Source organism: Dasypus novemcinctus, chromosome 6 (assembly GCF_030445035.2).
Source record: "Dasypus novemcinctus isolate mDasNov1 chromosome 6, mDasNov1.1.hap2, whole genome shotgun sequence".
In the NCBI taxonomy this organism is placed as follows: domain Eukaryota; kingdom Metazoa; phylum Chordata; class Mammalia; order Cingulata; family Dasypodidae; genus Dasypus; species Dasypus novemcinctus.
In genome coordinates, this window is record NC_080678.1 from 38028299 (window position 1) to 38056248 (window position 27950).

General features: G+C 41.8%; 1 protein-coding gene and 1 long non-coding RNA gene across 2 annotated transcripts; one reads left to right on the top strand and one right to left on the bottom strand.

Moving 5' to 3' along the window:
* AS3MT (arsenite methyltransferase) lies at nt 1–20810 on the top strand. The gene is made up of 11 exons (XM_004478835.4): nt 1–210; nt 492–532; nt 819–946; nt 1918–2068; nt 4008–4144; nt 5288–5357; nt 7642–7723; nt 9360–9491; nt 9790–9932; nt 12439–12573; nt 20514–20810. Coding segments are annotated over exons 1-11 (1128 nt in total). The 5' UTR covers nt 1–209; the 3' UTR covers nt 20622–20810.
* Nucleotides 18296–27646, bottom strand: LOC131278700 (uncharacterized). Its single transcript, XR_009186108.2, has 2 exons — nt 27579–27646; nt 18296–18405 (listed from the first exon to the last, which is right to left on the bottom strand). It is a non-coding gene; the product is annotated as an uncharacterized lncRNA (long non-coding RNA).
* Between the last annotated feature and the right edge of the window lie 304 nt (nt 27647–27950).

The window sequence follows — 27950 nt, forward strand, 5'->3', positions numbered from 1 at the left end:
TGGACCCGAGCAGCGACGTTAGAACCGGTCAGGCTACGCCAGGGCGACGCCTGACCGCCCACTGGCGGCGGTGGCGTGTTCCTCCTGCCGCAGGGCGCGGGCTAGGAGTTTGGCCTGCGGGGAGGGGTCAGGCCTCCTGCCCGGGGCGGGGCCGCGGACGCGCTTGGGCTGTGGAGACCCAGGTTTTGGAGCCCAGAGACCGAGGAGATAGTGAGTGCGCGCGCCCCTCGGTTCCCCACCCGCAGCCGGGCAGTTCCCCCGGACCTTCTGCTGCCGCGAGCTGCGCGAGAACGCGAGCCACCCCAGCCCGCCCCGAGCTGCACGGCGCGCCCCTGCCGCCCTCCTTTGCCCCGTGGAGCGCGCCCCTTCCCCTCCCAGGCCCCAGCCCGCCCCTTACCCACAGCCCCTCGCGGCTCCCCTGCTCCCTGCCCCCCACCTGCCCTTCCCTCGGCCTGTCGCCTTTTCAGCCACTCTCCCCCCCTCCCTGGCAGTGGCCGCCCAGCGCGACGCCGAGATCCGGAAGGACGTGCAGGTGAGAGCGGCACGGCCTGGCTGAGGTGGGACGTGGTCCAGGAGGGAGGCCTAGGCTTCAAGAGGCCCGGCGCGGCCGGCTCAACTGCTCCCGGCACGCCTGGGGCCACGGCTGGGCAGAATCTGGGCTGGAAGTTCTGCAGGAAGCAAAGGCCCGCCCGGCCTGGATGGGTGGGGGTGGGGTGGGGGTGGGGTGGGGGTGGGGCGAGGCGCAGCGGGAGCCCTCACTTTCTAGACACCAGTTTCAGCTCTTCTTCCCGTTTCCACCTCTCACCCCGCCGGGTCAGTCCTACTACGGGCAGGTGCTGAAGAAATCGGCAGATCTCCAGACCAGAGCCTGTGTCACTGCAGCCCGGCAGGTTCCCAGGCACATCCGGGAAGCCCTGCAGAATGTGCACGAGGACGTGGCCTTGAGGTAGCGTGCCCTGCGCTATCCTCTCCAGGCACTTAAAGACTTTAAGACTGCAGCTTTCTTAAGAAGCGATGATGCCCCAACTAGAGAAACAATCCCTTTCCTCCAGTCCAATTCGACTTGCCTTCTCCATGGTAAAACTCTAAAAGCAGAGCACTGATCATCTTACTGCCCTGTTTAAGAACTTCCACAGACCCTCTGTCATTGACAGGATACATTCACACTCCTGTACTTGACATTCAAGACTGTCCACAACTTGGCCCCCACTTCATAACCAACCTTGGCTACCACTGATCCATACACTAGCCAGACCTTTCCCCTTCTCACTCCCATCACCACAGCAAAGATGATTTCTGTCTGCCCAGCATGCAGTTATGAGTTTGGAATCTCTTCCTTCTCCTTTCTGCCTGTCCAAACCCTGCCCATCCTTCAACGCCTTTCTGATGTTCTACATATTCAGGAAGCTTTTTCCAATCCCTGGGCATCCTGGTTCTCCAAACTGCTGCAGTTGAGTTTGGAACTGCCCGTGCCACTCAGTTTGCCAGTAATCATGGAAAATGATTTCTGTGTTTTTGTTTTCTCTCTCTAGCTAGAGTAAATATACCTAGAAAATGGGACTCTTCCCTTAGATTTCCTCCTCAGTAACTAGCATAGTCCTGGGCCAGAATTTGATGCTTAGCTAATACCTAAATTCATTCATTTAACAAATTATTTTAGATGGCTTATTAAATCTTAACCTGGCACAGTGCCCAACAGTACAGTGGCAAACAAAGCAGATACAGTCCCAACCTTCATGAAATTCCCAGTTTAGTGGGAGAGTGTAAATGCCTAAATAGAAATATGAATGAATAATAGAAGATAGGAAGGAAGGGGAAAAGAAAGGAAAGAAGGAAAGGAGGGAGGAAGGATTTATAAGATTTAGAATTTCCATATCTTCTAATCTTTAAGAGGAATTTTTTTCCCCCCATTTCCAGGTATTATGGTTGCGGTCTGGTCATTCCAGAATGTCTAGAAAACTGCTGGATTTTGGACCTGGGTAGTGGAAGTGGCAGAGATTGTTATGCACTGAGTCAGCTGGTTGGTGAGAAGGGTCATGCCACTGGAATAGACATGACAGAAAGTCAGGTGAGGTGATGGTTTGGAGGACAAGGAAAAAATCCTCAAAAACATTCTTTTTTAGAGAAAAAGTTGTTTCCTTTCGGACTCTTCAAGGATAATTATAAAGGATGCTATTTGGTAATGCTTCTTTGTCCCACTAGTTTCCTGTCCTGGAAGCTGAGAACTTGGACGATTAGGGCATCTTTTAGGAGAACACAAAATCAGAGGTTTGATGTGACATATAATTATCATGATAACTTACTGATCTCTTTTCCCTCCTTCTGCCATCCTGAAAGATTTCCTTTCTTTTTTTTTTTTTTTTTAGGAGGTACCAGGGATTGAACCCAGGATCTCGTACATGAGAAGCAGACAGTCAACTGCTGAGCTACATCTGCTCCCCTTTTTGTTTTTATTTTATTTTTATTTTATTTTTTAGATTTTCTTTTTTAAAGACATTCATTCAGTATCATGATCAGACTATTACATTTAGCAATCAATAGTATGGGTCTGTTAAAACTATTGGAATGCTTTATACTTTCCACAGAACAGAAACCAAAATAACATGTTATACAACTACTTGTAAATATAGTCCTCAAGTATTTCACTCATATACGTGAGTATTATCTAAAGCATGTCTTTTTTTTAACAGCTAGACTCTCCCACACTGTGCTTGGCTGGGTTCACAAACCTGTTGTAACCCATAGCTTCCCTGTCACTTCTGTGGCTCTGTCTCTTGCTATTCTTTATTTCCTGGCATAAACAAAACCTTCTGCTACTGCTATAGCTCCTGTTGCTGCAGGAATTGGCATGGGCACCTTGGTTTCATGGTTTGGCAAAGTTTCCTGCCTCCAGAGTTTCCTCCCTTCATGGGTCCAAAATTTGAAGATTGATGGTTATAATTGGCATAATCATTGTAGCTTTCGCCACCTCCATTTGTTTCTATCATTACCAAATCCATTATAGCCATCCCCACTGCCACCATTTCTACCACCATCTTGACTATCACCAAAGCCACCACTGCCACTGAAGTTTCCTCCATGGCCAGAGTTGTCATTCCTACCAAAACCGCCTCCATAGCTGCCATTCATCGAAGTTTCCAGAACCACTTCAGCTTCTTTGGTTGGATGAAGCACTCGCCATCTCTAGAACAGGGCTTTCCTTATTTCACAGTTGTGGCCATTCACACTATGGTATTTCTGAAAACAGTCTTATCACAGAGTCATGGTTATCAAATATTACAAAGTCTCTCTATTCTTTCCACTGCCTCAGTCAGTCATGACTTCAATCACTTCACTTTTCCCATACTGCTTATTACTCTTAGGTAATGTTCTTCAGTATCTTGTTTAGTACTGCCAATGATGATCTTTTGCACAGTTAGGTGGGCACCTGGTCTTTGAGAATCTTCTCTTGAGACAGACCTCTTTGGTTCCACAACTCTTCCCTCCACCTGTCATGGCCTTGCATTTATGTTTGCATCCACCTTTTCACCAGTGGCACATGACAAACCCAAAGCTCCTGGAGCACTTGGTGTTTATATCACTCATTACCGCACAGTCCTTATCCTTGAGTATTCCTCATTGCGCAAAATGGCTCCTCAGACTCAAAGCTCAACCCTTCCATGAAGAGCTGTTTGGGTTCTTTAAGAGACTCTGACTTAGATGTGAAAGCAGTGGGAGGAAAGACTTAAACGATGCTTCCTTGGTGACGTCCACAGGCAGAAAAACTACCCTGGAAGATTTTATTTTTAAATGAATTTGTTAAACATAGCCTGTGTATCAAGCAGGGAGTTTTTGCCCCACTGAGTTGTCCCAAGTGGTAGTATATCCTCCATGCCCAGAGGAACCCTGTATGCTTATACATAATAGTCTGGGGAAAGTAAATTTCATTTAGTAATGGGAAAATTTTAGGAGAAAAATAATGGATTCAAACAATGTTGATGATCAAATTGATATTTTTCTTCCTTTAGGTAGAAGTGGCCAGAAACTACCTTGAATATCATATGGAAAAATATGGCTTCCAGATGCCCAATGTGACTTTCATTCATGGCTACATAGAGAAATTGGGAGAGGCTGGAATCAAGAATGAGAGTTATGATATTGTTATGTAGGTCTATATATAGCCTTACTATTATGAATATAGCCCATTTCCGGTTGAACCCACAAACGCCACCACTTTCTGCTGAATTGCCTCTTACTTAGGGTGTTAAAACTACACTTAATGTGTCTTGGTAAAGGGAGGTTGCTGCTCTGAATCACTAGTAGTCTGCTGGCAGCAGAACACGCTAGCCCAGGAGAACTTACTTTAAAATTAACAAATAAACCAATGAGCCCAAAAGCCAGCAAGATCACTAAGCCTGCTCACACAATACACAATGACCTGCTAACTTTACTATTAATTATTTTCATGGCAAAGTCTAGGACACTCAACTATAAAAAGAAATTGATCTGATACATGCTATAACATGAATGAACTTTAAAAACGTTATGCTAATTGAAAAAGCCAGACACAAAAGGGCAAACATTGTTATGATTCCCTTATGTGAAATATCTACGATGATATTAGGATGATATGAAGACAGAAAGTAGGTTAGAGGTTACCAGGGGCTGAGAAGAAGAAGGAGTTGGTAGTGGGGGGGAGTTATTCCTTAATGGGTACAGAGTTTCTCTTTGGCATGATGAAAAAGTTTTGGGAATAGATAGTGGTGTAGGTTGCAAAATATTGTCAATGTAATGAATACCACAGAGTTTACGAATGGTTAAAATGGTAAATCTTGTTATATATATATTTTACCACTATGAAAACAAAGTTCAGGATTCTGTAAGTTCTCTCTTTGCTCTGTGTTCTTGTCAAATCATGCCCAAATGATAGCTTTAGTAGAGCTGCCTTAGGGGTACTTAGCATATTTATGTGTGGCATAATAAGAAATACCTCATGCGGTAGGCGTCTTATTTCAGGTTTCATCTTGTTGCATGGTGAATATCAGAACAAAAACAAATAAGAACCATGCCTGACTTTTTTTCTGTACACTCAAACTTGCTAACAATTTATTGAGATTTTAAACCCTTTTTTATCTCCTGTACCTTGGGAAAAAAGTGAGTGTGCAGAAGAGAGGGGGGGAGGCAAGAAGAATGGTGACTTTGAGAAAATTATGGGAGCCATTTTTGGGGACTAAAAGGATTTGAAGATCTCTGTAGTATATAAATTTGCTTGATATTCCATCTGGTTTTGTTTTGTTTTGTTTTTTAGATCAAATTGTGTCATTAACCTTGTGCCTAATAAAGAACAAGTGCTGCAGGAGGTGTATCGAGTGCTAAAGGTGAGGCGAAGAGTAAGACAAGGATTCTTTAAAGATCAGTGTGAGCAGATGGGATTTGTCCTATTCTTGCTCCTTGAGCTGAGAGCTCACACTCTTTTTTTGTTTAGCAGCTGCGTTAAAAAGGGATGGCCAAACAGGGCATTGGCAGGGATATACTAGATACAGTTTCCTTTCCCTCTCAGATTGCAAAAGGGATAAATCTGAGAGTAAGGATTGTTATTGAATGTGTTGAAATACTTGCTTTATTGATAGTCTCTCCTGGTAACTCCTGTACATGATCCTAGAATGGCATAGGCGGAGATGCAGGAACCTTTGGACTCACTACTGAAGGTTGCTATGAACATACGCTCCTCTAGCATACAGTGTTTCTCAGAGCTGCGTATTTCTTATCTGCCAGAATTCCAGCTCTTTGGGAAGTTATAGAAGATGGAACTTTTGCATCTTCTTCTTCTTCTTTTTTTAAAGATTTATTTTTTAATTTCTCTCCCCTCCCCCCCACCCAGGTTGTCTGCTCTCTGTATTTATTTGCTGCATCTTCTTTGTCCACTTCTGTTGTTACCAGCAGCACAGGGATCTGTGTTTCTTTTTGTTGGCGTCATCTTGTGTCAGCTCTCCCTGTGGGAGGCGCCATTCCTGGGCAGGCTGCACTTTCTTTTGCACTGGATAGCTCTCCTTATGGGGTGCACTCCTTGCACGTGGGGCTCCCCTACGCGGGGGACACCCCTGCATGGCTAGGGCACTCCTTGCGCGCATCAGCACTGCGCATGGGCCAGCTCCATGGGCCAGCTCCACACGGGTCAAGGAGGCCCGGGGTTTGAATCGCAGACCTCCCATATGGTAGACGGACGCCCTAACCACTGGGCCAAGTCCACTTCCCCTTTTGCATCTTCTTTGCAAGACCTCTATACCTTCTATCTTCATGGTTTTAATAGAATTACCAGAGTCTGAGATTTTGGTATACAGGACTGTCTTAGAGATCAAATAAGAATATCTATGTAAAAATGATTTAATAACCAGATTGCTATTGTATTAGTCAGCCAAAGGGGTGCTAGTGCAGAACACCAGAAATCATTGGTTATTATAAAGGGTATTTATTTGGGATAGAAGCTTACAGTTACCAGGCCATAGAGCATAAGTTACTTCCCTCACCAAAGTCTGTTGCCACATGTTTGAGCAAGATGGCTGCCAATATCTGCGTGTGTTCAGGCTTCCTGGGTTCCTCTCTTCCCAGGGTTCATTTCTGTTCGGGCTCAGCATTTCTGTTTTCTCCAGAAGGTCAGCTGTAGACTATAAGGCTCTCTAGGCTTTGCCTCTCTCCACAAGGCCAGCTGTAGACTATTAGGTGAACAGCTTGTTTCTCTTCCCTGGGCCTTCTCTCTTTCCTCACGACCAAGCTCCTCTGTGTGCTGACTTCCCAGGGCTCCAGCTCAAGACAGCAGCATCAAAACTCTAACTCTGAGCTTTGCCATGTCTTTTATCTGTGAGTCCCCACCCACCAAGGGGCGGGGACTCAATGTCCTACTGATGTGGCCCAATCAAAGCTCTAATCATAATTTAATCACGCCCAGGTATAGACCAGTTTACAAACATAATCCAATATCTATTTTGAAATTCATGAACCATATCAAACTACTACAGCTATCCTCATCAAGATGTTCTTATAAAAGGTAGAGATGCTATTGTAGAATCTAGACCTTCATGCTCTTGAAATTAGCTAAATAATATCTCAAGTTTCTTATCATTCATTTGCCTGAGATTTTAAGGACAATATTTTAAAAACACAATGTGCTGTTATAAAATTAAACCTTAGAGAAAGTTTGAAAGCAGTGTGGTGTGTGTGGGGAGAGTTACTCATAATTCCATTGCCTTCAGATCATTTTATTTTAACAACTTTTTTTTTTAGCAACTTAAGATCATTTTTAAGGGATAAGAGTTTATGAATACTGTTTATATCTTTTGTTAGTTATACAGTTTATACAGTGAACTGAGGCTGCACTTGATTCAGATTGCCTAAAAATTTAGGTAATCTGAGTATCTTTATTTAGGAGAGAGATTCTTGAAAAGGCAAACTATTAGGATAGCGCACTGAAAAAAAATTCTCGATGTTCGACTGTTGATTGTAAAACGACTGGTAAGTAAGGGAGACTGCTGACTGTTATTTGTTCACAAAGCACTTACTCTTGTTTTGTTTTTTTTTAATTGGTTTATTCCCCCATTCCTTCCTTTGCTATTTGAGACTAATATAATCTTTAATCTTGCTTGGATTCACATGGTTCTGTTTCAGCACGGTGGGGAGCTATATTTCAGTGACGTCTATGCTAGCCTTGAATTGCCAGAAGAAATCAGGACACACAAAGTTTTATGGGGTAGGTTTTTTTGTGTGTGCATGCTAATACTATCTTTTTTTTTTTTTTTTTTTTAAGTCACTTACTTGTTCACATATAGAGCTCCATGCTGCTAATAGCAAGGGTGAAGCTACAGGGTGTGGGAACACTTAAGATTAGGTCAGAATGGTGTGACCTTGAACAATTTAATGAATCTCTTTAAGTCCCTGTTTTTCAAACTGTAAATGCAGACAGTAATACAACCTGTCTTAAAGGACTGTTTTGAAGATTAAGTGGGATAATGAATGTGAAAAATACTTTGAAAATTGTAGTGTGGGAATGAGGGCACCTGTTCCAGAGCTGATACCCTCTTGATTTCCTATGAACATCATTATTGTGTTCTTTATTCCTTTTTTACTGTCATTTCAATAGAGTCTCTAGAGATGGAGGAGATAATTTTCATGTGTGTGGTTAGTCTGACTATTAAATCAAAAGTTCTTACTTTGAAAATAAATTGCATAACTTTTTCATGCCATGGAATAATAAATGGATATTCTTAAAAACTTGGAAAAATTTTTAAAAAGTACTTGTAATATTATAACCCAGAGATAACCTCTTTAACATTTTGATATATAACTTCCTAGTCTTTTTTTTTTTTTTAAGATTTATTTATTTATTTAATTTCCCCCTCTCCCCAGGTTGTCTGTTCTTGGTGTCTATTTGCTGCGTCTTGTTTCTTTGTCCGCTTCTGTTGTCAGCGGCACGGGAAGTGTGGGCGGCGCCATTCCTGGGCAGGCTGCTCTTTCTTTTCACGCTGGGCGGCTTTCCTCACGGGCGCACTCCTTGTGCGTGGGTCTCCCCCACGCGGGGGACACCTTTGCGTGGCACGGCACTCCTTGCCCGCATCAGCACTGCGCATGGCCAGCTCCACACGGGTCAAGGAGGCCCGGGGTTTGAACCGCGGACCTCCCATATGGTAGACGGACTCCCTAACCACTCGGGCAAAGCCCGTTTCCCCCTAGTCTTTTTTTTTTGTGTGTGTGTATGTGTATATGTGTAAGGATTTTGGGAGCATGCTATAGTATTCTGATTTAGTTTACTAGCATATTCCTAAGCACAAAATTTTTGAAAACTTTTAAAAAAGGTTTATATTATAGAGCACTATACCATATATTATTTTAGCATTCCTTTATTGGTGATCAATTAGGTTATTTCCAATTTGTTCATGTAATGCATAAAACTTCTATGAATGTCTTTGTACTTGAAAAAACAACAACCTGAAAATGCTTTAAACATTGGAAGTAGTTATTATTATAGAAGCAGATCACTATGAGAATCTGGGTTTGAGGGGCAGTTTTATAATTTCTTTTTATACATTTTTATTTATATAACACAGACAAAATTTTCAGGATATGACCAAATACAAACATGTTCGCAGCTGAGTGGAACCCCTGTATTAGTGACTGTGCTGAAGAGTGGTTCCTGGAGACCCTTAGCTAGCATACACAGGTTTAACCCTGACTTACCAGACCAAGGGGGGACATTCAGGTTAACTTTCATTTCTAGGGCCTATGTTTTAACTCGGATCCTAATCAATTATACAGAAGAGTAACTCCCTTAATACCTAGTTGTATTGGTTGGTCTGTGATTTTTCTTTTTTTTCCTTTTTTCTTTTTAGGTGAATGCCTGGGAGGTGCTTTGTACTGGAAGGACCTTGCCATCCTTGCCCAAAAAGTTGGGTTCTGCGCCCCACGTTTGGTCACTGCTAATCCAGTAACAATTCAAAACAAGGAACTTGAAAGAGTTATTGGTAAGAAACAACAGTAGGAACTATTATAAGTGCAACCTGAAAGGTTCAAATTTGGTGATTAGTAAGTGTGTACTGAGTGAGTCTCATCAAGGAAGACTATGTGATCTGGAAATCTCCCCAGAGTTTGGTATTTAGTCAAGCACTTTGTAGTCATTCAGTAAATAGAGTGCCTAGAGAGATATGGGCTGGCATACCAAGAAGAAAATCATCTTTATAATATGTTTCCTTTTCATCTGCCAACATCCTCTAATAACTGTCAGAGTGCTAAAGATGAACCATGAATACATTTTGTTTTTAGGTGACTTTCGTTTTGTTTCTGCTACATTTCGCCTCTTCAAACTCCCTAAGATAGGACTAGCCAAAAGATGCCAAGTTATTTACAATGGAGGAATCACAGGGCATGAAAAAGAACTAATATTTGATGCAAATTTTACATTTAAGGTAAATAAGAATTTCCATGTCTTTTGGCATTGTTCCTACTCTTCCCCTTGCCCCAGGTACTTTTGCTTGACCTTGCTGCTCATTTTTCTCTTGGTTGGTTCATTTGTGTGTGTCTGTTTTAAGTGGAACTGGAAGGCTTGTTTTTCCCAATATTTATTATAAAAATGTTTTAAAATACAGAAAAGTTAAAAAAAATAGTATAATGAATACCCATATACCCATTATCTATTTCAGTAATTGTGGCCATTTTGCTATATATATGCTTTATCTAGATGAATAAATAAATAAATATTTGCTGAACCATTGAAAGTAGGTCGCAGACATCATGATATTTTATCCTCAAATACTTCAGCTTGCAACACCTAAGAATAAAACATTCTCCTATGTAACCATTATACCATTATCACACCTAAGAAAAATTTTTATTCTGAAACCTTATTGAGACATAGGATTCATGGAACTATGGAGAAGTGGGATGGAAAGTAATAGGGGTACTGTGTAACAGTATTTCAGTTGTTTAATTGTACAGTGGAATTTAGGAATTGTTAGTGTTTAACGATGACACTAATCGGTGTGTCTACTACTCTTTGGAGAGTAGGCTTTGTTCTCTCAAAATGGAAAAAGTACAGGTCTTTGGAATCAGACATCGGGGTTCAAATTCTGACTCTCTCATTTATTACCTGGGTAAACTTGGGTAACTCACCAAAACTGAGATGCAGTTTACTCCATGGACAAAGTAGACATAGTAACCTACTTTGCAGAATTTCTCTAAGGATTAGCAACAATACAGCAAAACAGTTTGTACGTCTTGGCAGCTCAGTAAACAGAAGATACAATCATTATTTGTTCCAAAGGTGGATGGACTTACTGTTTCTGTCTTCTGATTTTTTTGGGGGCCAAATAGCATCTCCAAATTTCTTAAATACTCCCTGGTGCAGTGGAGCCATATCGTTTTTTCACCAATGTACTGTCTCTTGTTGTACTGCCTGCTCCAGAAGATTCCTAGACTCAAGAATGGAAAGGACCTTTGAGAACATCTATCTGGCCTAGTGGTTTTCAAGAAGACATGTTTTAATAGCAGAATTGTTTTTTAATCTTATTTAAAACATCAACAATAGGGAAGCGGACTTGGCCCAGTGGTTAGGGCGTCCGTCTACCACATGGGAGGTCCACGGTTCATACCCCGGGCCTCCTTGACCCGTGTGGAGCTGGCCCATGCGCAGTGCTGATGCGCGCAAGGAGTGCCCTGCCACGCAGGGGTGTCCCCCGCGTAGGGGAGCCCCACGTGTAAGGAGTGCACCCTGTAAGGAGAGCCGCCCAGCGTGAAAGAAAGTGCAGCCTGCCCAGGAATGGCGCCGCACACACGGAGAGCTGACACCACAAGATGATGCAACACAAAGAAACACAGATTCCCGTGCCGCTGACAACAACAGAAGCGGACAAAGAAGAACATGCAGCAAATAGACACAGAGAACAGACAACTGGGGTGGGGGGGAGGAAGGGGAGAGAAATAAATAAAATAAATCTTTAAAAAAAAAAAAAAAAAAAACAAACATCAACAATAATATAACATATACTAAAAATATAACAATAAAAATAGTATTTTTTCAATACTTGCTATGTGTTAGGTATTGATTTACAAAACCTCAATATATGAAGGGATAAACGCAGAGTTTATCTGTTGGAAGCAAGGCTTGGGCAGCCCAGAACCTCTGATGCTCACTCCTGCTTCCCAAGGATTGGGTCCTTTACACACCTTCCAGAGACCCTGGAATTGAAAGAAATATACTTTGCAAATCACTGGTGCTAGTCCAGAGCGCTCATTTTAGAGATGAAGAAGGTGAAGCTCAGAGAATAGTGGCTTTCCACATCCTGCCTCTAAGCAGAGACTACACGTTGGAGCAATGAGTGTCCTTTTTTCAGCATTGCCACTAAAGGAAAATTGAATATGGCACTGGTCAATTCTATCTGGAGATAAACATGAAACTAGCAGCAGGATCTGAACGTGAGAGAACACACTGTCAGAAGTTATAGTCTTTCATTTTAACATGCCCCTCATCAGTAAAACTTCTGGATCTTTTTCTTCTATTGAAGCTAAAGTGGCATCTCTCTTTTTTTGGGAGGGGGGATTAAAAAAAAGTTGATTTCTCCCCTCTCCCTCTTTGTTTGCATTTGCTCTGTCTGTTTGTTGTGTGCTGGTCTTCTTTTTTTCAGGACGCACTGGGAACTGAACCTGGGACCTCCCATTTGGGAGGAAGGTACCTAATCACTTGAGCCACCTCTGCTCCCTGATTTGTTGTGTCTTTTGTTATGTTTTCCTCTGTGTGTCTCTTGTTGCATCAGCTCACTGCGCCAGTCTATTGCATCAGCTTGCTGTCTTATCTTCTTTAGGAGGCACTGGGAACCGAACCCAGACCTCCCATGTTGTAGGCAGGAGCTCAATCGCTTGAACCACATCTACTTCCCATGGCATCTCTTAATAGGTGTTTTTCATGTTCCCCTTCAGGAAGGTGAAATGGTTGAAGTAGATGAAGAAACCTCAGCCATCTTGAAGAATTCACGATTTTCCCAAGCTTTTCTGATCAGACCAGTTGGAGAGAGGTTGCCAACACCTGGATGTTGTTCTGCTTTAGAATCAAAGGTTTGCTTGGTTTTCAGTTCTCTATCTTAAACAGAGAACCATTTAAAAAGTCATTAATAGATTCTAGGGACTGAGAGGATGGGGGACTGAGGAGAAACTGCTTACTGGGTAAGAGGTTTTATTTAAGAGTGATGGAAATATTTGGAACTAGATAGAGGTGGTGGTTGCTCAACATTGTGAATATATTAAATGCCACTGAATTGTTCACTTTAAAATGGTTAGTTTTATGTTACGTGAATTTCATCTCAATAAATTATTTCTAAAAAATAATAAAACAAACCATCACACTTGTCACAGATGACTAAAACCAGAAAAAATCTCTATTCCTTGCAGATAGCCATTCACAACTTATTTCTAGCATATTTGTAACTATAAAATGGGTTTCTATAAAAATATTTGAAATCATTTCATGTCTTCACTTTTTCAATCCTAATGATACATCAGATTCCTAACTTGGTGTTCTACAAATTGATTTCAGGGTATCCAGGAACCCCTTAAAATTGTATTAAATATGTGTATGTATATGTTCATTTTTCATCAGATTCTCAAAGGTGTGAAGGGCCATAAAAAGGTTAAGAGATATCTTTAAAACAAAGATGCATGTTATACCCACATATTTTAAGTCTTTTAATAAATTTAGTTAAATTGCCCACAAGGGAAATTGTGCTTCTTCAGGTCTACTGGTAATTTATGAGAATACCTTTTTCTTGTGCTTTTTTTAAAAAAGATTTGTTTTTTATTTACTTCTCTCCCTTTACCCCCAACCCCTCCCCCTCCCCCCCGCCAGTTATCTGCTCTCTGTGTCCATTCGCTGTGTGTTATTCTGTGACTGCTTCTATCCTTATCAGCGGCACTGGGAATCTGTGTTTCTTTTTGTTGTGTCATCTTGTTGTATTGCAAATATTTATTCCATTCCCATTCTCTCATTCTGTGGGTAGGCTGCACTTTCTTTCATGCTGGGCCGCTCTCCTTTTGGGGCATACTCCTTGCGCGTGGGGCTCCCCTACGTGGGGGACACCCCTGCATGGCACGGCACTCCTTGCGCGCATCAGCACTGCACATGGGCCAGCTCCACATGGGTCAAGGAGGCCTGGGGTTTGAACTGTGGACCTCCCATGTGGTAGGTGGATGCGCTATCCATTGGGCCAAGTCCACTTCCCATTTTATTTTTTAGGAGATACCAGGGATTGAACCTGGGACCTCATGCCTGGGAAGCAGGCACTCAACTACTGAGCTACACCTGCTCCCTTTCCATGCACTCTTGCCAATATTGCATATTATTGGAAAAAAACCCAAACCTTTGCTTGACTGAAGGGCAGAAAATGATTTGTTGTTTTATTTTGTATATATATTGAACTTTTTGGTGTATTTTGACCATTTGTATTTTCATTTATGTTTAACTCCTGTTTAGTTCTTTTAACCATTTTCTATTAGTGTTGATTAGCCTTTTTTATTGCTTTGTATGATGTTGTCTATCATGTGTTGCACATATTTTTTTCTCAGCTTATTAGTTGTCTTTTGATTTGCTTTCAATTTTTATATACAGTCTTTTCCTTTATGGTTTCTGCCCTTGATGTTATGCTTAGAAAGGCCTGCCCCATGTCAACCTTCTAAATTACCTATATTTTCTTCTAATACTTTTTTCCTTTATTGAGGTAAAATTCACCATTTTAACCATTGTAAAGTGTACAATTCAGTGGGTTTTAGTAGTCATAATGCTGTGTAACAGTTACCATTATCTAATTCCAGAACATTTTCTTCACCCCAAAAGAACTCCCATGCCATTAAGCAGTCACTTCCCAATCCCTTGGCTACCACTAGTCTGCTTTCTGTGTCTGGATTTGCCTATTCTGGGCATTTCATATAAATGGAATCATACATTATGTGGTGTTTTATACCTGGCTTTTCTCATTTAGCATGTTTACAGGGTTCATCCATGTTGTAGCATGCGTCAGTACTTCATTTCTTTTTATAGCTGAATAATATTTCATCGTATGTATGTACCACATTTCATTTATCCATTCATCAGGGTCACGGACATTTGGGCTCTTTCCACTTTCAGGCTTTTGTGAATAATGCTGCTACAAATATTCATGAACAAGTTTTTGTCTGAACACCTGTCTTCAGTTCTCTCGAGTACATACCTAGGGGTGGAATTGCTGGGTTGTAAGGTAATTCAGCACCCAACCAAGCTTGAGGCTTTCCTGGCCTCCCCTAGCATGTGAACCGCCCATCGACGCAATGGGAAACAGTGAGGACTGCTGGGACCCTGCCTGCTTCCCTTTCCCCAGGACCAATACAATTTGAGAGGAAAAAAACAACTGTTTCCCACAGTGTCGATACCATTTTATAATCCCACCAGCAATGTATAAAGGTTCCAGTGAGGTTCACATCCTCACCAATGCCTGTTTTGCTTTTTCTTTTCAATAGCCATCCTTTCTTTTTTTCCTTTTTTTTTTAGGTACTAGGGTCAGGGTATGTGGGAAGCCAGCACTTAGCCACTGAGCCTCATTGGCTTCCCCGTCCTAGTATTTTTGAGATGATATCTCATGGTAGTTTGAGTTGCATTTCCTTAATGATTGATGATCTTGAGCATCATTTCTTGTGCTTATTGGCCATTTGTATATCTTCCGTGGAAAAATGTATATTTATGTTCTTTGCCCATTTTTTAATTGTTTGTCTTTTTGTTGTAGAATTGTAAGAGTTCTTTATATACTAGTGTTCTAGATACCAAACCCTTATCAGATATATTATTTGCAAATATTTATTCCCATTCACTCATTCTGTGGGTGTCTTTTTGCTTTCTTGATAGTGTCTTTCAGTGCACAAAAGTTTTAAATTTTGATGGTTCAATATCTATTATTAATTTAGCTGCTTGTGGTTTTATTTATCCCTCTTGTGCTTTTTGCTTGCTGTTTGCTTTCTCTGTCCATTTGCTGTGCATTCTTCTGTGTCTGTATTTTTATTTTTTTATTTATCCCCCCCACCCTTGCACCTTGCTTGCTGTCTGCTCTCTGTGTCCATTCACTGTGGCTCTTCTGTGTTTTTCCTTGTCTCCCTTTTTGTTGCATCACCTTGCTGAGTCGGCTTTTGGCGGAGCTTGCCAGCTGGCGACACTCTGTGGCGCTTGCAGGCCAGGAGGCTCTCTGTGTGCTTGAGGGCTGGGCAGCTCTCCGCGGTGCTGGCTGGCGAGCCTGCTCTCACAAGGAAACGGGGACCCAGGGCCTCTCATATGGTAGACAGAAGCCCAACTGATTGAGTCACAGCCACTTCTCTGGCTGCTTGTGTTTTGTTTTGTTTTTTTAAAGATTTATTTATTTATTTCTCTCTCCTTCCCCCTCACCCCCTGCCCCAGTTGTCTGTTCTCTGTGTTTATTTGCTGCGTCTTTGTCCGCTTCTGTTGTTGTCAGTGGCACGGGAATCCGTGTTTCTTTTTGTTGCGTCATCTTGTGTCATCTCTCTGTGTGGGCGGCGCTATTCTTAGGCAGGCTACACTTTCTTTCCCGCTGGGCAGCTCTCCTTATGGGGCACACTCCTTGCGTGTGGGACTCCGCTATGCGGCGGACACCCCTGTGTGGCACAGCACTCCTTGCGCGCATCAGCACTGCGCATGGGCCAGCTCCACACGGGTCAAGGAGGACCGGGGTTTGAACCGCAGACCTCCCATGTGGTAGATGGACGCCCTAACCACTGGGCCAAGTCCACTTCCCGCTGCTTGTGTTTTTGATGTCATGTCTAAGGATCCATTGCCAAATCCAAGAGCATGAAGATTCTTCTAGTACTTTTATTGTTTCATTTTTCACATTTAAATTTTAACCCATGTACAATTTATTTAAGCTTAAGTATTGAGGTAGGAGTATGACAGTTTTTTTTCCAAATATTAACTATTTCAAGTTTTCCTGCCTCATTAATTAAATAATCATCATTTCTCCATTGTTTTGTATTGCTAACATTTATCATATCATAATTTCTTAAAAATATATTTGGGCCAGTATCCCATTATACCCTTAAATGGTTATTTTCTAAAATATTTTAGGTTCATATTTAGAATTACTATAGTAACTTAAATATTGGTATTGCATTTTCTAAAGCAGTTTGTCTCATGTAATCTCTCACAGCTATCCTATGAAGAAGGCAGACAGTCGTTATGACAGATATTAGCATTCCTCTTTCCCTTTTTCTTTCATGTATTTTTGCCTTTTCTCCTATACTGTGCTGCCATAATTCTTTTTATTAACCCATTTATTAATTTATAATAGTTTATTGTATAGAGCAGGCTTAGTGATGAATTTCAAGACTCTTGCCTGTCAGAACTTCTCCCACTCTATTTTGTAGTGATTATTGAAATATCAGTTCTATCAGTTAATTCTTGTGCCTTTTCTCCTTTTGTTACTTTTTAAAAAAAAGATTTTATTTTTTGTTCCCGCCCCTGTCCCCGCCCCTGCCCCCGCCCCTGCCCCCGCCCCTGCCCCCGCCCCTGCCCTGCTGTTTTTGCTGTCTGTGTCCATTTGCTGCATGATCTTCTGTATCTTTTTTTTTTTTTGGTCTTTTCTTCTCATCTTTCTCCTTTAGGATTCAGAGAGATTCGATCCTGGGGACCTCTGATGTGGAGAGAGGCTCCCTGTCAATTGCACCACCTCAGTTCCTGGTCTCTGCTGCGCTTCACTCTGACTCTCCCCTTGGTCTCTTTTGTTGCCTCTTCATCTTGCTGTGTGACTCACTTGTGCGGGCACTGGCTTACTGTGCAGGCACTGGCTCACCACGCGGGCACTCGTGTGGGCGCTCAGCTCACTGTGCGGGCACTTGCATGGATACTCAGCTCACCGCGCGGGCTCTGGCTCACTGCGTGGGCTCTGGCTCACTGCGCAGGCATGCTTTTCCTTTTTTTCACCAGGAGGTCTCAGGGATTGAACCTGGGTCCTCCCATACGGTAGGCAGAGGCCCTACTACTTGAACCACATTTGCTTCCCTCCTTTTGTTACTCTCTTTGCTCTTTCAATTCTTGATTACTCTGCTATTATTCATATTCTGTTTTTTTGGAGGAGATGTTTTCTTTGGAAAGTAGAGAAATTTGATTCTTGGCTTTTTAGTCCATTAAACTTTTCACAAATATGAGATTGGTATTTTACACCTCTGGGGAATTCACTGATAACATAACCTTGCTAGTCAGAATCAATATTTATTTTGAAATGTTTTCTTTGTTCTGGTTCTCCTGTACCCTAGTTCACCTAATAATGGCCATAAGAGCTGTCAGAAGATTACAGTTTTAAGGAAAAGGAGTCTTTCCTCCAGCCAGGACATTTCCACTGTACTCAGGCTGTAAATAATGTAGTTCAGTGAGTTTGTGGCTGCAGCAGACTGTGTTCTTCCACTGTAGCTTTCCTTGTTCTCTCTCCTAGTGCGCACGCAGTGTAAGGGAGGCTTCCTGACCTCAGATACGAATTGTAACATTCTGCATATTTGAACTCGTTTATCCCAACATAAAGTCTCCTTTTTATTTTGTCATACTTCTTTCAGCCTGCAGATGTGCCAGTGTCTTTGGATCATTTCCAAGTTTTTGAAATGGAGTAACTGACAGTGAGGGAAGATTAAAAAAAAAATGAAATAGCTGTGTGTTCTAGAAATATAACCTTGTACTCTTGGGAGAGGACAGTCTTATCTTTTTCGTGGAAGACCTTTATGATAAACCCTTCAGTAGAGTACAGGCAGGCAGGGAATTGCATGTACTTATGTCTTTTTATTAGTTGATACAAAGGGTAAAGAAAGGTGCTGCTTTCTCTTGGGGACTGACTTAGTGAAGACTGTTTCTGAGAGCTCTTTTTCTTCTTAATCCTAAAAAATTAAGTGAGTTTTGCTATTAGAAAACATTGTTAAAACATTGCAGCATCTGAAATGACACAAATAGGATTTTTGCTGTGCACTGCCTTCAACAGCTAGCAGTGGTAGTAATAGTATGAGCCACACTTGGAATAATACAATATAGGCACTAACCCTTATCAAACAGTTAATATGTTCAAGGAACTATGTTATTTAGTCCTTGTGACAACCCTTATCCTCATTTTGCAGATGAAGAAACTGAGACTCAGATTAATTTACTCATCCAAGGTCACACAGATAAAAAGTGGTGAATTTGAACCTGCATCTGCTTCTAGACCTGACACTCTGCCTAGGCATTCTACGTAGTATGCCGCACTACCTCTCCATGTTTATACTTCTCTTAGAATCACAGAATGTAGCTGCTAGAAAGGACGACTCATCCAACCTTGTATTTCCTTTAAGTCTTGAGATTTTTTAAGGCTAGGAGCATGTAGTTAGAAGTGGTCTTAATATCACTACCTCCTAATGGTAGATAGGTGTTGGAACAAGAAGGGTATGAAAAATCATTTTCCTGGGTAAAAAACAGGAGAGGATAACTCTTCCCTCCAGGAAAGTTCCAATGCACTGAGAAGAGGAAATGGGTGTGAAGATCTGGCAGTGGCAGGTTGGCCATCTCCTGCCAGATGCTGGTCTGTCTTGTAGGGAACCCAGATCCAGGCAAGCCTCTTCATTTTATTTTTATTTATTAATTAGTTTTTTGGCATTGTTTTTATTTTTTCTCTTCTTTATTTTCTTTTAAATATTACATTAAAAAAATATGAGGTCCCCATATAACCCCCACCCCCCCTACCCCACTCCTCCCATATCAACAACCTCTTCCATCATTGTGGTACAATCACTGCACCTGGTGAATACATTTTGGAGTACTGCTGCACCACATGGACAGTGGTCTACATTGTACTCTACACTCTCCCCCATTCCACCCAGTGGGCCATGGCAGGACACACAACGTCCAGCATCTGTCCCTGCAGCACCACCCAGGACAACTCCAAATCCTGAAAATGCACCCACTTCATATCTCTTCTTCCCTCTCCCTGTCATCAGCAGCTACTGTGGCCACTTTCTCCACATCAATATTACAATTTCTTCCATTACTAATCACAATAGTCCTCAGAACACCAGTAAGTCCACTCTAATCCATACTTTATTCCTCCATCCTGTGGACCCTGGGATGGTTAAGTCCAGTCCCCCTCTACATCAACAGGGAAGCCTCTTCATTTTAGAAAAGGAAGAACTGAGGGCCAGAGAGGCCAAGGCCACAAGTAAGTTACTTGAATGAAGAGGATGGTCCATAGGATTTTTTGCTTCATTAGTGTGCGGTCTGTTCTTGTCTTGTACACCCCTGTATCTGCAGTAGTAAGGGTGTAAACTTAGGTTGAATGAATCAACTGTCATTATTTAAGGTTACTTGTTCTTGCTCTTGATTTCATACGGTCACTTTTGTGCCTAGCTTTCCTCTGGTCCCACTAGTGCTGCTATTGGAGCTATCTCATTTAGGGGTGAAAGAGGGAGAAATAAAGACTTAGCCCTCTTGTGTTTTTGGAAATCCCCCCCCCCCCCACACACACACTTTGCCCTGAGATCTGGCTGGCCCTTGATGCTGGCAACCTCAGTATTTGCACATCAGCAATTGCTAATGATGGTCTTGATGTCTATGACTTGCCTTCTTGTCTTGAACACGTGCTTCAAGGGATTAGAGTAAGGGAAGGGGAGAAGTTTCTCAGCATTTTGGTATCTCATTTCCAAAGGAACAAAAAGCACGTACAAATGGAAATGCCGCAAACCAAACCAAAACACAACAAACTCAACTGAGCAGAAGAAACTCTCCTGGTCCAACAGGGACCACCTTTAAGAAGCATAAAATGAAGTTTGCTTTGAAAGTTGAAATAACTTGATTAGAAGCTTCAGGAAGAGAAGGCCTCCTTTACAGCAGAATGACTGACGCTACTCTCAGGACCTAGTGGAATTGTGAAAAATGCTCTCCCTTCTAGGTTAATTAGCCTAAATAAAATAAAAGCATTAGTCTTTAACTTGTGTTTTCGTTTTTGTTTGCCTTTTGACAGGTTATAATCACAGATCCATTCAAGCTTGCAGAAGAGTCTGGCAATTCCAAGTCCAGGTGCCTCTCTGATGTTTCTAAAGGCTGCTGTGGCACAAAGAAAAGCTGCTGAATCTACAGCTGACTGGAAGATAAAACCAGTAGTGAGCAGGGAGCTTACAAATGACTTGCATATGTTTTTTAACCTGCTCTTCCCTCTAGCACAGACCAGAAGAATAAATGGTAAGAAGGCAATATATTCTCAGATACTGATAAGGAGAAATTAATTCTTTTTAGAAGATATTAAAGGTTCAACAACGAATCACTAAGAGATCGGGCTGTTTTTCTGTTTCTTAATTTATTCAAAGTTCTGGTGCCGCATAGTGGTCAGAAATGGAACTGAATGGTAGACTTAAGGCTTGGTCAATAAGCTTTAAGAAAGGCTTTAGAAATAACAGTTGGCAGAGGGTATCAGAAAAAAATCAACTCTGATCTGCATAGCACCTTTTGGACTTTTTGTCATTAAACAGAACTTCAATCAAAGTCATGCTAATCATGCCAAAAGATTGTTACATCAAATTTGGGAGAAATGCTCTTAAGGTAATGTATCTTTAAAACATGACAAGAAAAAAATTTTTTTTTGCAGTAGAATAAAGAAAACAAATTACTAATAAATCTCTTGGACCTCAGTTCACCTTAATGACTGATAACATAAGAATATAGTGACTGTTTGCAGTAAACCCTAACTGGATTAGGAAGAGAGTTTGGTAATTTTAAAAGAGAGCTTGGAGGCCCATGCGCAGTGCTGATGCATGCAAGGAGTGCCCTGCCACGCAGGGGTGTCCCCGTGTAGGGGAGCCCCACGCGCAAGGAGTGCACCCTGTAAGGAGAGCTGCCCTGTGCAGTCTGCCCAGGAATGGTGCCGCACACACGGAGAGCTGACATAACAAGATGATGCTTAAGAAAGAAACACAGATTCCCGTGCTGCTGACAACAGAAGATGAGGACAAAAGAAGATGACACAGCAAATAGACATAGAGAACAGACAACCAGGTTGGGGGGGGGGGAATGGAGATAAATAAATAAATAAATAAATCTTTTAAAAAAAAAAGAGAGAAAGCATGGAGATGTAACCATGATGGATTTTCTTTTCCTTTATAAAAGGAAAATATTTGTTGGACTCAGTTCTAGTTTCCTTAATTAAAGATGATTAAATCATTAGAAATTAAGAACATTGAGGAAAGGTCCAGGAATGATTACATAAATTCAGGTCCACTTGTACTTGAAGACATTGTGGGGGGACACAGAAAAGTGTAAGTTATGGTCCTTGTCATCAAAGAGCTGATAGTTTAGTTTTTAAATAATAGCTGTCAAGCAATTGAGGAGTTTTAATAAGAATACCTGAACTGGTTTCTCTTAACTCAAGGGGAAGCTCGCATGACCTGAGGGATTTCTGATTAAAGGTAAGAGAATTTATTCTACAGGATAGACTTCTTTTAAGAAAGCTGTTAAAATTGGAGACCTTTTCTGATTTCTGAGTGGGTTCATTTGTAGACCCTGACTTACTACTACTTACTACTTAGCATGGTACAGCTGAGATTAAACATACTTCACTATCCTTGCACACAATATGATCCTGCCAAGGAGAAATGGTGAAAAGAAAGGGTGGTCTGGTTATTTGGTTTATTAGGTTTTTCTCAGTTTAGGGGGAGAGGAGGTATTAGCCTTTCACTTGTCACTCCAAACTCCTAGCTCCCCCTAAAGATGTTAAGTGATGAGATTGGGCTGGGATATGGAAATTCATATTGTTCTTTTCCAAGAAAGGCATACGTTATATGTTATCTTCTAACAAAAGTATACGCTTAAAGAAGGATATTTGACTTATCTAGAAAAATATGTCTTAGATAATATAAAATTCAAGTAGGCATGTTTTGCCAGGGAAAAATGCCATGAACAGTTTAAAGTTTCAGATTAGGTGAAATAGACAACTTGGAAAGTACAAGCCCTTATGAAAGAGGCTTCCTTTCCTTTAAGAGGGAGAGGCAGTTTAGGAAGATGCTTAAGAGCAAAGCACTAATGCCAAGCTATAGTTTCTTTTTCCCCAACTCTGCCACTTATAAGCATTTTGGCCCTGAGAAAAATATTTAACATCTCTATGTATCTGTATAAAGTTCTTTGAAAAAGTATCTAGCACATGGTTTCATTACTATTAGTCTAGATCTATATGGTTGCTGTAAGCATGTGACGTCAGGACCAACTAAAGACCAATGCTTCTTTTACTGCCAGAGCATGGTTTAAGGAAACTACCAGTAGCTCTTTTTTTTTCCTAAGATTTATTTTTTATTTATTTCTCTCCCCTCCCCACCCCCCCACCCCCAGTTGTCTGTTCTCTGTGTCCATTTGCTGTGTGTTCTTCTGTGGCCGCTTCTATCCTTATCTGTGGCACTGGGAATCTGTGTTTCTTTTTGTTGTGTCATCTTGTTGTGTCAGCTCTCCGTGTGTGCGGCACCATTCCTGGGCAGGCTGCACTTTCTTTTGCGCTGGGCGGCTCTCCTTACGGGGCGCACTCCTTGCGCATGGGGCTCCCCTACGCAGGGGACACCCCTGTGTGGCATGACACTCCTTACGCGCATCAGCATTGTGCATGGGCCAGCTCCACACAGGTCAAGGAGGCCCGGGGTTTGAACCGCAGACCTCCCATGTGGTAGGCGGATGCTCTATCCTTTGGGTCCAGTCCACTTCCCCAGTAGCTCTTTTGACAGCAGGAACTTTTTCCTGAACATTTTATTATAACAATTTTCAAATGTACAGTAAAGTTTAAAGCAGGGGTTCTTACCAAGGGGTCCATGAGCTTGAATTGAAATTCAAAAAAACATTATTCTTGTTGGGATGTGTTGGTGTGGGTGTGATATATTTATTAAATAATACACAGTATAGTGTGGACTTAGTGAGGGGTCCATGGTTTTTACCTGACTGGCAAAGGGATCTGTGGAACAAAAAAGGTTAAGAACCCCTGGTTTAAAGAACTGTAGCTCATACTCAGATACCTACCACCTAGATTCGACAATTATTCACCTTTTGTAATCCTTTTATACATTTTAAGATTATCTTTACTAACAACAGAGCCACAGAGAGAGGGGCCTATTTTTTTTTTTTTTCTCAAAAGATATAGGACTTAGTTTAAGGAACAGATTTTCTCTTACTTGCTTATGGTGCCAATCCCTTGTTATCACAGGGGAAGAGTTTATTAAAAAATCATGGAAGCCTGCAGAAGCTTTTCAGCTTACCTACTGGGAGAGGCCTGACAGTAGCCTGAATAGAATACTCCCATACCCAGCCGTGCATAGCTAAAAAGGGCATGGCTTTGTGCCAAGACTGCAGCAGACCCTTTTCCTCTTGTTGATTCTTGATCTTTCCTTGGATGGCTCCAAGGAAGCAGCCAAGGTAGTCATTAATTCTGCCTTAATAGATTAGGAATTCTACTAAATGAGTCTGGTAAGGAATGTGAACCTATCCCTCCATTCTTTCTTTCATGCACTAATTATTAAGAACCCGTTATGTGCCAGGGACCATCCTAGGCACTGATCACTAACAGTGGGATATTATGAACCCGAAGGCCAGTGGGAGAAAAACAGCCGAGTGTGTTTTCTAGACATTGTTGGCACCTGTCCTAACTTCTGTCATCTGCCAAATTTCTTCAGTTGCACACAACAATTTGGGTCCAAACAAGGGTCCTTTTGTGGACCCTGCCCTGAGAACGGGTTGAGGGGGATCTCACTAAAATTAAAAATGAGCTGTTTTGCAAATATGAAACCAGAATTGTACAATCCTAATAATAACCTCTGACTTGAGCTTTCCTGCTTCATTCCAGTCTCTATTCAACTGCTGATACTGCAATTCCTGTAAGCACAACTCCCACTGAGGTTAATGGGAGGGTATGTAAGTCTTGTACTTAATCTTCTCTTGCTGAGTGAGCCTTGCTTGTCTTGGACTGACAGCGGTACCAATCCCCTTCCCCAATGGGAATACACTAACCCCTCCTTTCACGTAGCAGGACCTTGCTGCAGTGATATGCTCCAGGTCAGGTGAAAATCAATGTGCAAGAAAATGGCCTGCCCTAACAGTACTCCATTACTGCACGTTAATATTATGCTGCTTCATATAATCGACCAGAGCCAGATAGACTAAAAAAATTTAGACTGATAAATCAATGATATTCTGGGCTCACTCTAAGCTAGACTTTGGTGTGTTAACTTTTTCATTAGCCTAAAGCCATTAACCTTCTCATTAGTGAAATGAAAAATGATGCAGGAGACAGAAAGCAGGTAACCCTTGTAGATCTGGTTCTGCTGTTGAACTGATTTGCTCATAGGAAAACCATTTGTTCTCTTTAGGGTTCACTTTCCCCATCTGTAAAATGAGGGGGATTGGACTTGGTGTACTCTTAAGTTTTCTTCCAGGTTTAGAACCAGATTTATGGTCCAGATTCTATAGAGGTCACAGAATTTTTCCTTTTTAGAAAAATTAGTAGCCCATATTTATAAGCCAGATGATTTTTTACATAAAATATTAATTTCTGGCTTCTCTTGAAAAATTGAAGAAGTTGGCAACACTAGACCCGCATTTCTGCAAGCTGCAATGCCAGGGCTGAGTAATGGCTTCCCCTTCAGACAGGGCATGTCCCCAGGTCCCTACCCAGTCAAATTCACTGGCTCTTGTAGGCTTTTGAGTATGAGACCCCTGTTTTAGAACTAGAGTTAGCACAATTTCATCAAAGTAACAAAGGGTTTTTCCTGTTGTAGATCAAATGTTGGAAGGTCTATGGCCTAATCTTTGACTCCAACTTATATATTTAATTCACTACAAGCAGTAGCCAAGAAAGGCAAATGGAGCTTTGCAGGGATGCTCACAGGAGGGAGCCAGAGTGCTGGAGCTGCTTATGGTAATTTGACATATAACTCAGAGCCTAATTGTGTCAGGTGAGGTGGCCCGAACAGTTTATTTTCTGTTTCCAGAGTTAACAAGCTTCCATCACATAACTTTCTTTGTGAATATTAAACGAGCATCCTCTGGAAAGCAAAGCCCCCAAATGTCAGGCTGCCAGGGAGGAAAGGTTTGCACAGCAGGTACAGAAGGACTGGTGTGGCTTCTAGGCTTAGTAGTTAATCTTTTATTAACTGTTCTTATTAACCTTATTATTCCTTTCAACTGGATCTAACTAAGGAAATGCTGTGAAGGAGATATTTTTATTTTGGCTTTTAAATAAGGTAGCAGGAGCCCATGAAGCCTGTGTCATCCTTTGAAAATGGTAATTTCTCATGATAATGAGGAAGAGTCATTGCTTTGTGTGGATATAAACAGTGTCAAATATCCCAAGTTGTTTCTTTACTGCAAATAACTCTCATACACCTCCCTCTCAGTGATGATTTTTAGAATTTCACAGAAGAGAAAACCGAGGCTGAGTATATTTAAATGACTTGCACAATAGGATTATAGTCTAGTAAGTGTTAGAACCAAGACTAGAACTAGCTCTTCTGACTCCTATACCATTGTATTATATGGTTTGTCCTTGCTCTCCTGGGATAGAGAATTCCTAACTTTAAAATATAGTAATTGGGAAGCAGATGTGGCTCAAGCAATTGAACTCCCGCCTACCACATGGGAGATCCCGGGTTCGGTTCCCAGTGCCTCCTGGAGAAGATGAGCAAACAGTGAACTAGCATGATGGGCAGGTGCAGTGAGCTGATGCAACAAGATGACCCAACAAGGAGACACAAAAAGGAAAGACAGTGAGAGAGACAGCAAAGCAGGGAGCTGAGGTGGCTCAAGCAATTGAGTGCCTCCCTCCTACATGTGAGGCCCAGGTTCCGTTCCTGGTGCCTCCTAAAGAGAAGTCGAGCAGACACAGAGAGCAGACAGCAAATGGACACAGAGAGCAGACAGTGAGCGGAAAACAGTGGTCGGGGGTGGGGCAGAATAAATAAATCTTTAAATAAAATACAGCAATTAAAAATGGAAATGACTAAACAGGTAATCATAGTGGTTGCATCTTGAGGTGAAGGGAAAGGAGCATGATCTAGAGGAGATATACAGGGGTTTTCTTAACTAGGAGGTGGTTTCCTTTACCATTATAAATGATTATGAGGTGAACATAGTCTTTACCTGGATCTGTCCTGGTTTAAGTCTGTTGCTCCAGCTTAATTATTAATAGTACCCTTATTCACTCTCAAATGGGTTCTGTTTTGGATGATAAATTTTGTGGTCACTTATTATACTGTACATTTATATTTTAAACATTTTTAGGTATGCTTATTATAGGTCAAACATTTTTTTAACACTTAAAAAAATATGTCAGGATGTCTGATGTGTGAGCAGGAGTCCACGCCAACCTGGAAACCCTAGGTTTGCTCTGTGATTCATGATTACTACAGAGGGGGATGGGTGTAGCTCAGTGGTTGAGTGCCTGTTTCCTATGTACGAGGTCCTGGGTTCAATCCCTGGTACTTCCTAAAAAACCAACCAACCAAACAACAAACAAAAAACAAAAAAACCCATGATTACTACAGAGACCACAGAGACAGTGGCTGTGATTCATTCACATGTGGTTGTCCTGAACAGAGGATGTGGTACTCTGTCTTGGTTTTCTGGGGCCTCTTGTGGCTTGAAATAGTTATCTCTGACTGTCTCTTTGTCTTACATGGGGCTGAAGAAGTGATATATCCTTTAGTCCTATTTGGGAAGTTAAGGCCAGGATAACATGAGAAAGTGCTTTGTAAACTGTGAAGGCTTTTGTCTCCTTTGAGTGGTGCAAGTTCCCTAAATGTCAGACAACAGGGCCCAGACATCACAGCACTGGTACCAGTCAGGCCAATCTTTCTGAAATAAAGTTCTACTACTTAAAACCCTTTTGGAGCTCCTGGGTGTCCACAGAATGAGATCTGAACTCAGCTTGACGTTTGAGGCCCACCACAAACAGATCCCAGCCAACCTCCCAGTATGGTTCTTGGGCTGTAAAACCAAATTTATGCACATGTCCCAAAAATGCTGTGCACTTTCCAACCTCACTCCATGCCTTTCCCTTCTTTCTTACCTCTCAATCCTTTCTTGAAATAACTCTTACAGGGAAGCGGAGTTGGCCCTGTGGTTGGGGCGTCCATCTGCCACATGGGAGGTCTGCGGTTCAGGCCCCGGGCCTCCTCGACCCGTGTGCAGCTGGCCCACGCGCAGTGCTGATGTGTGCAGGGAGTGCTGTGCCGTGCAGGGGGGTCCCTGCGTAGGGGAAAAAGAAAAAAAAAGAAATAACTCTTACATTTGCATATCTAAAACCTACTATCTTTCAGAGACCAGCTCAAAGACCATGAAGCCTTCCTCAATTCCTTACTTTATTTTTACTTCTTTTAATAACATCTGATGTTTTATCTGTAGTGTATAGTTATTTATGTTTTAAGTATTTCCTGACCTC

Bases quoted from the DNA above. Each gene is read 5' to 3' on its own strand.
- AS3MT (XM_004478835.4), top strand. The intron at 4,145-5,287 runs GTAGGTCTATAT...TTTGTTTTTTAG, and splicing joins GAGAGTTATGATATTGTTAT to ATCAAATTGTGTCATTAACC. The intron at 5,358-7,641 runs GTGAGGCGAAGA...GTTCTGTTTCAG, and splicing joins AGGTGTATCGAGTGCTAAAG to CACGGTGGGGAGCTATATTT.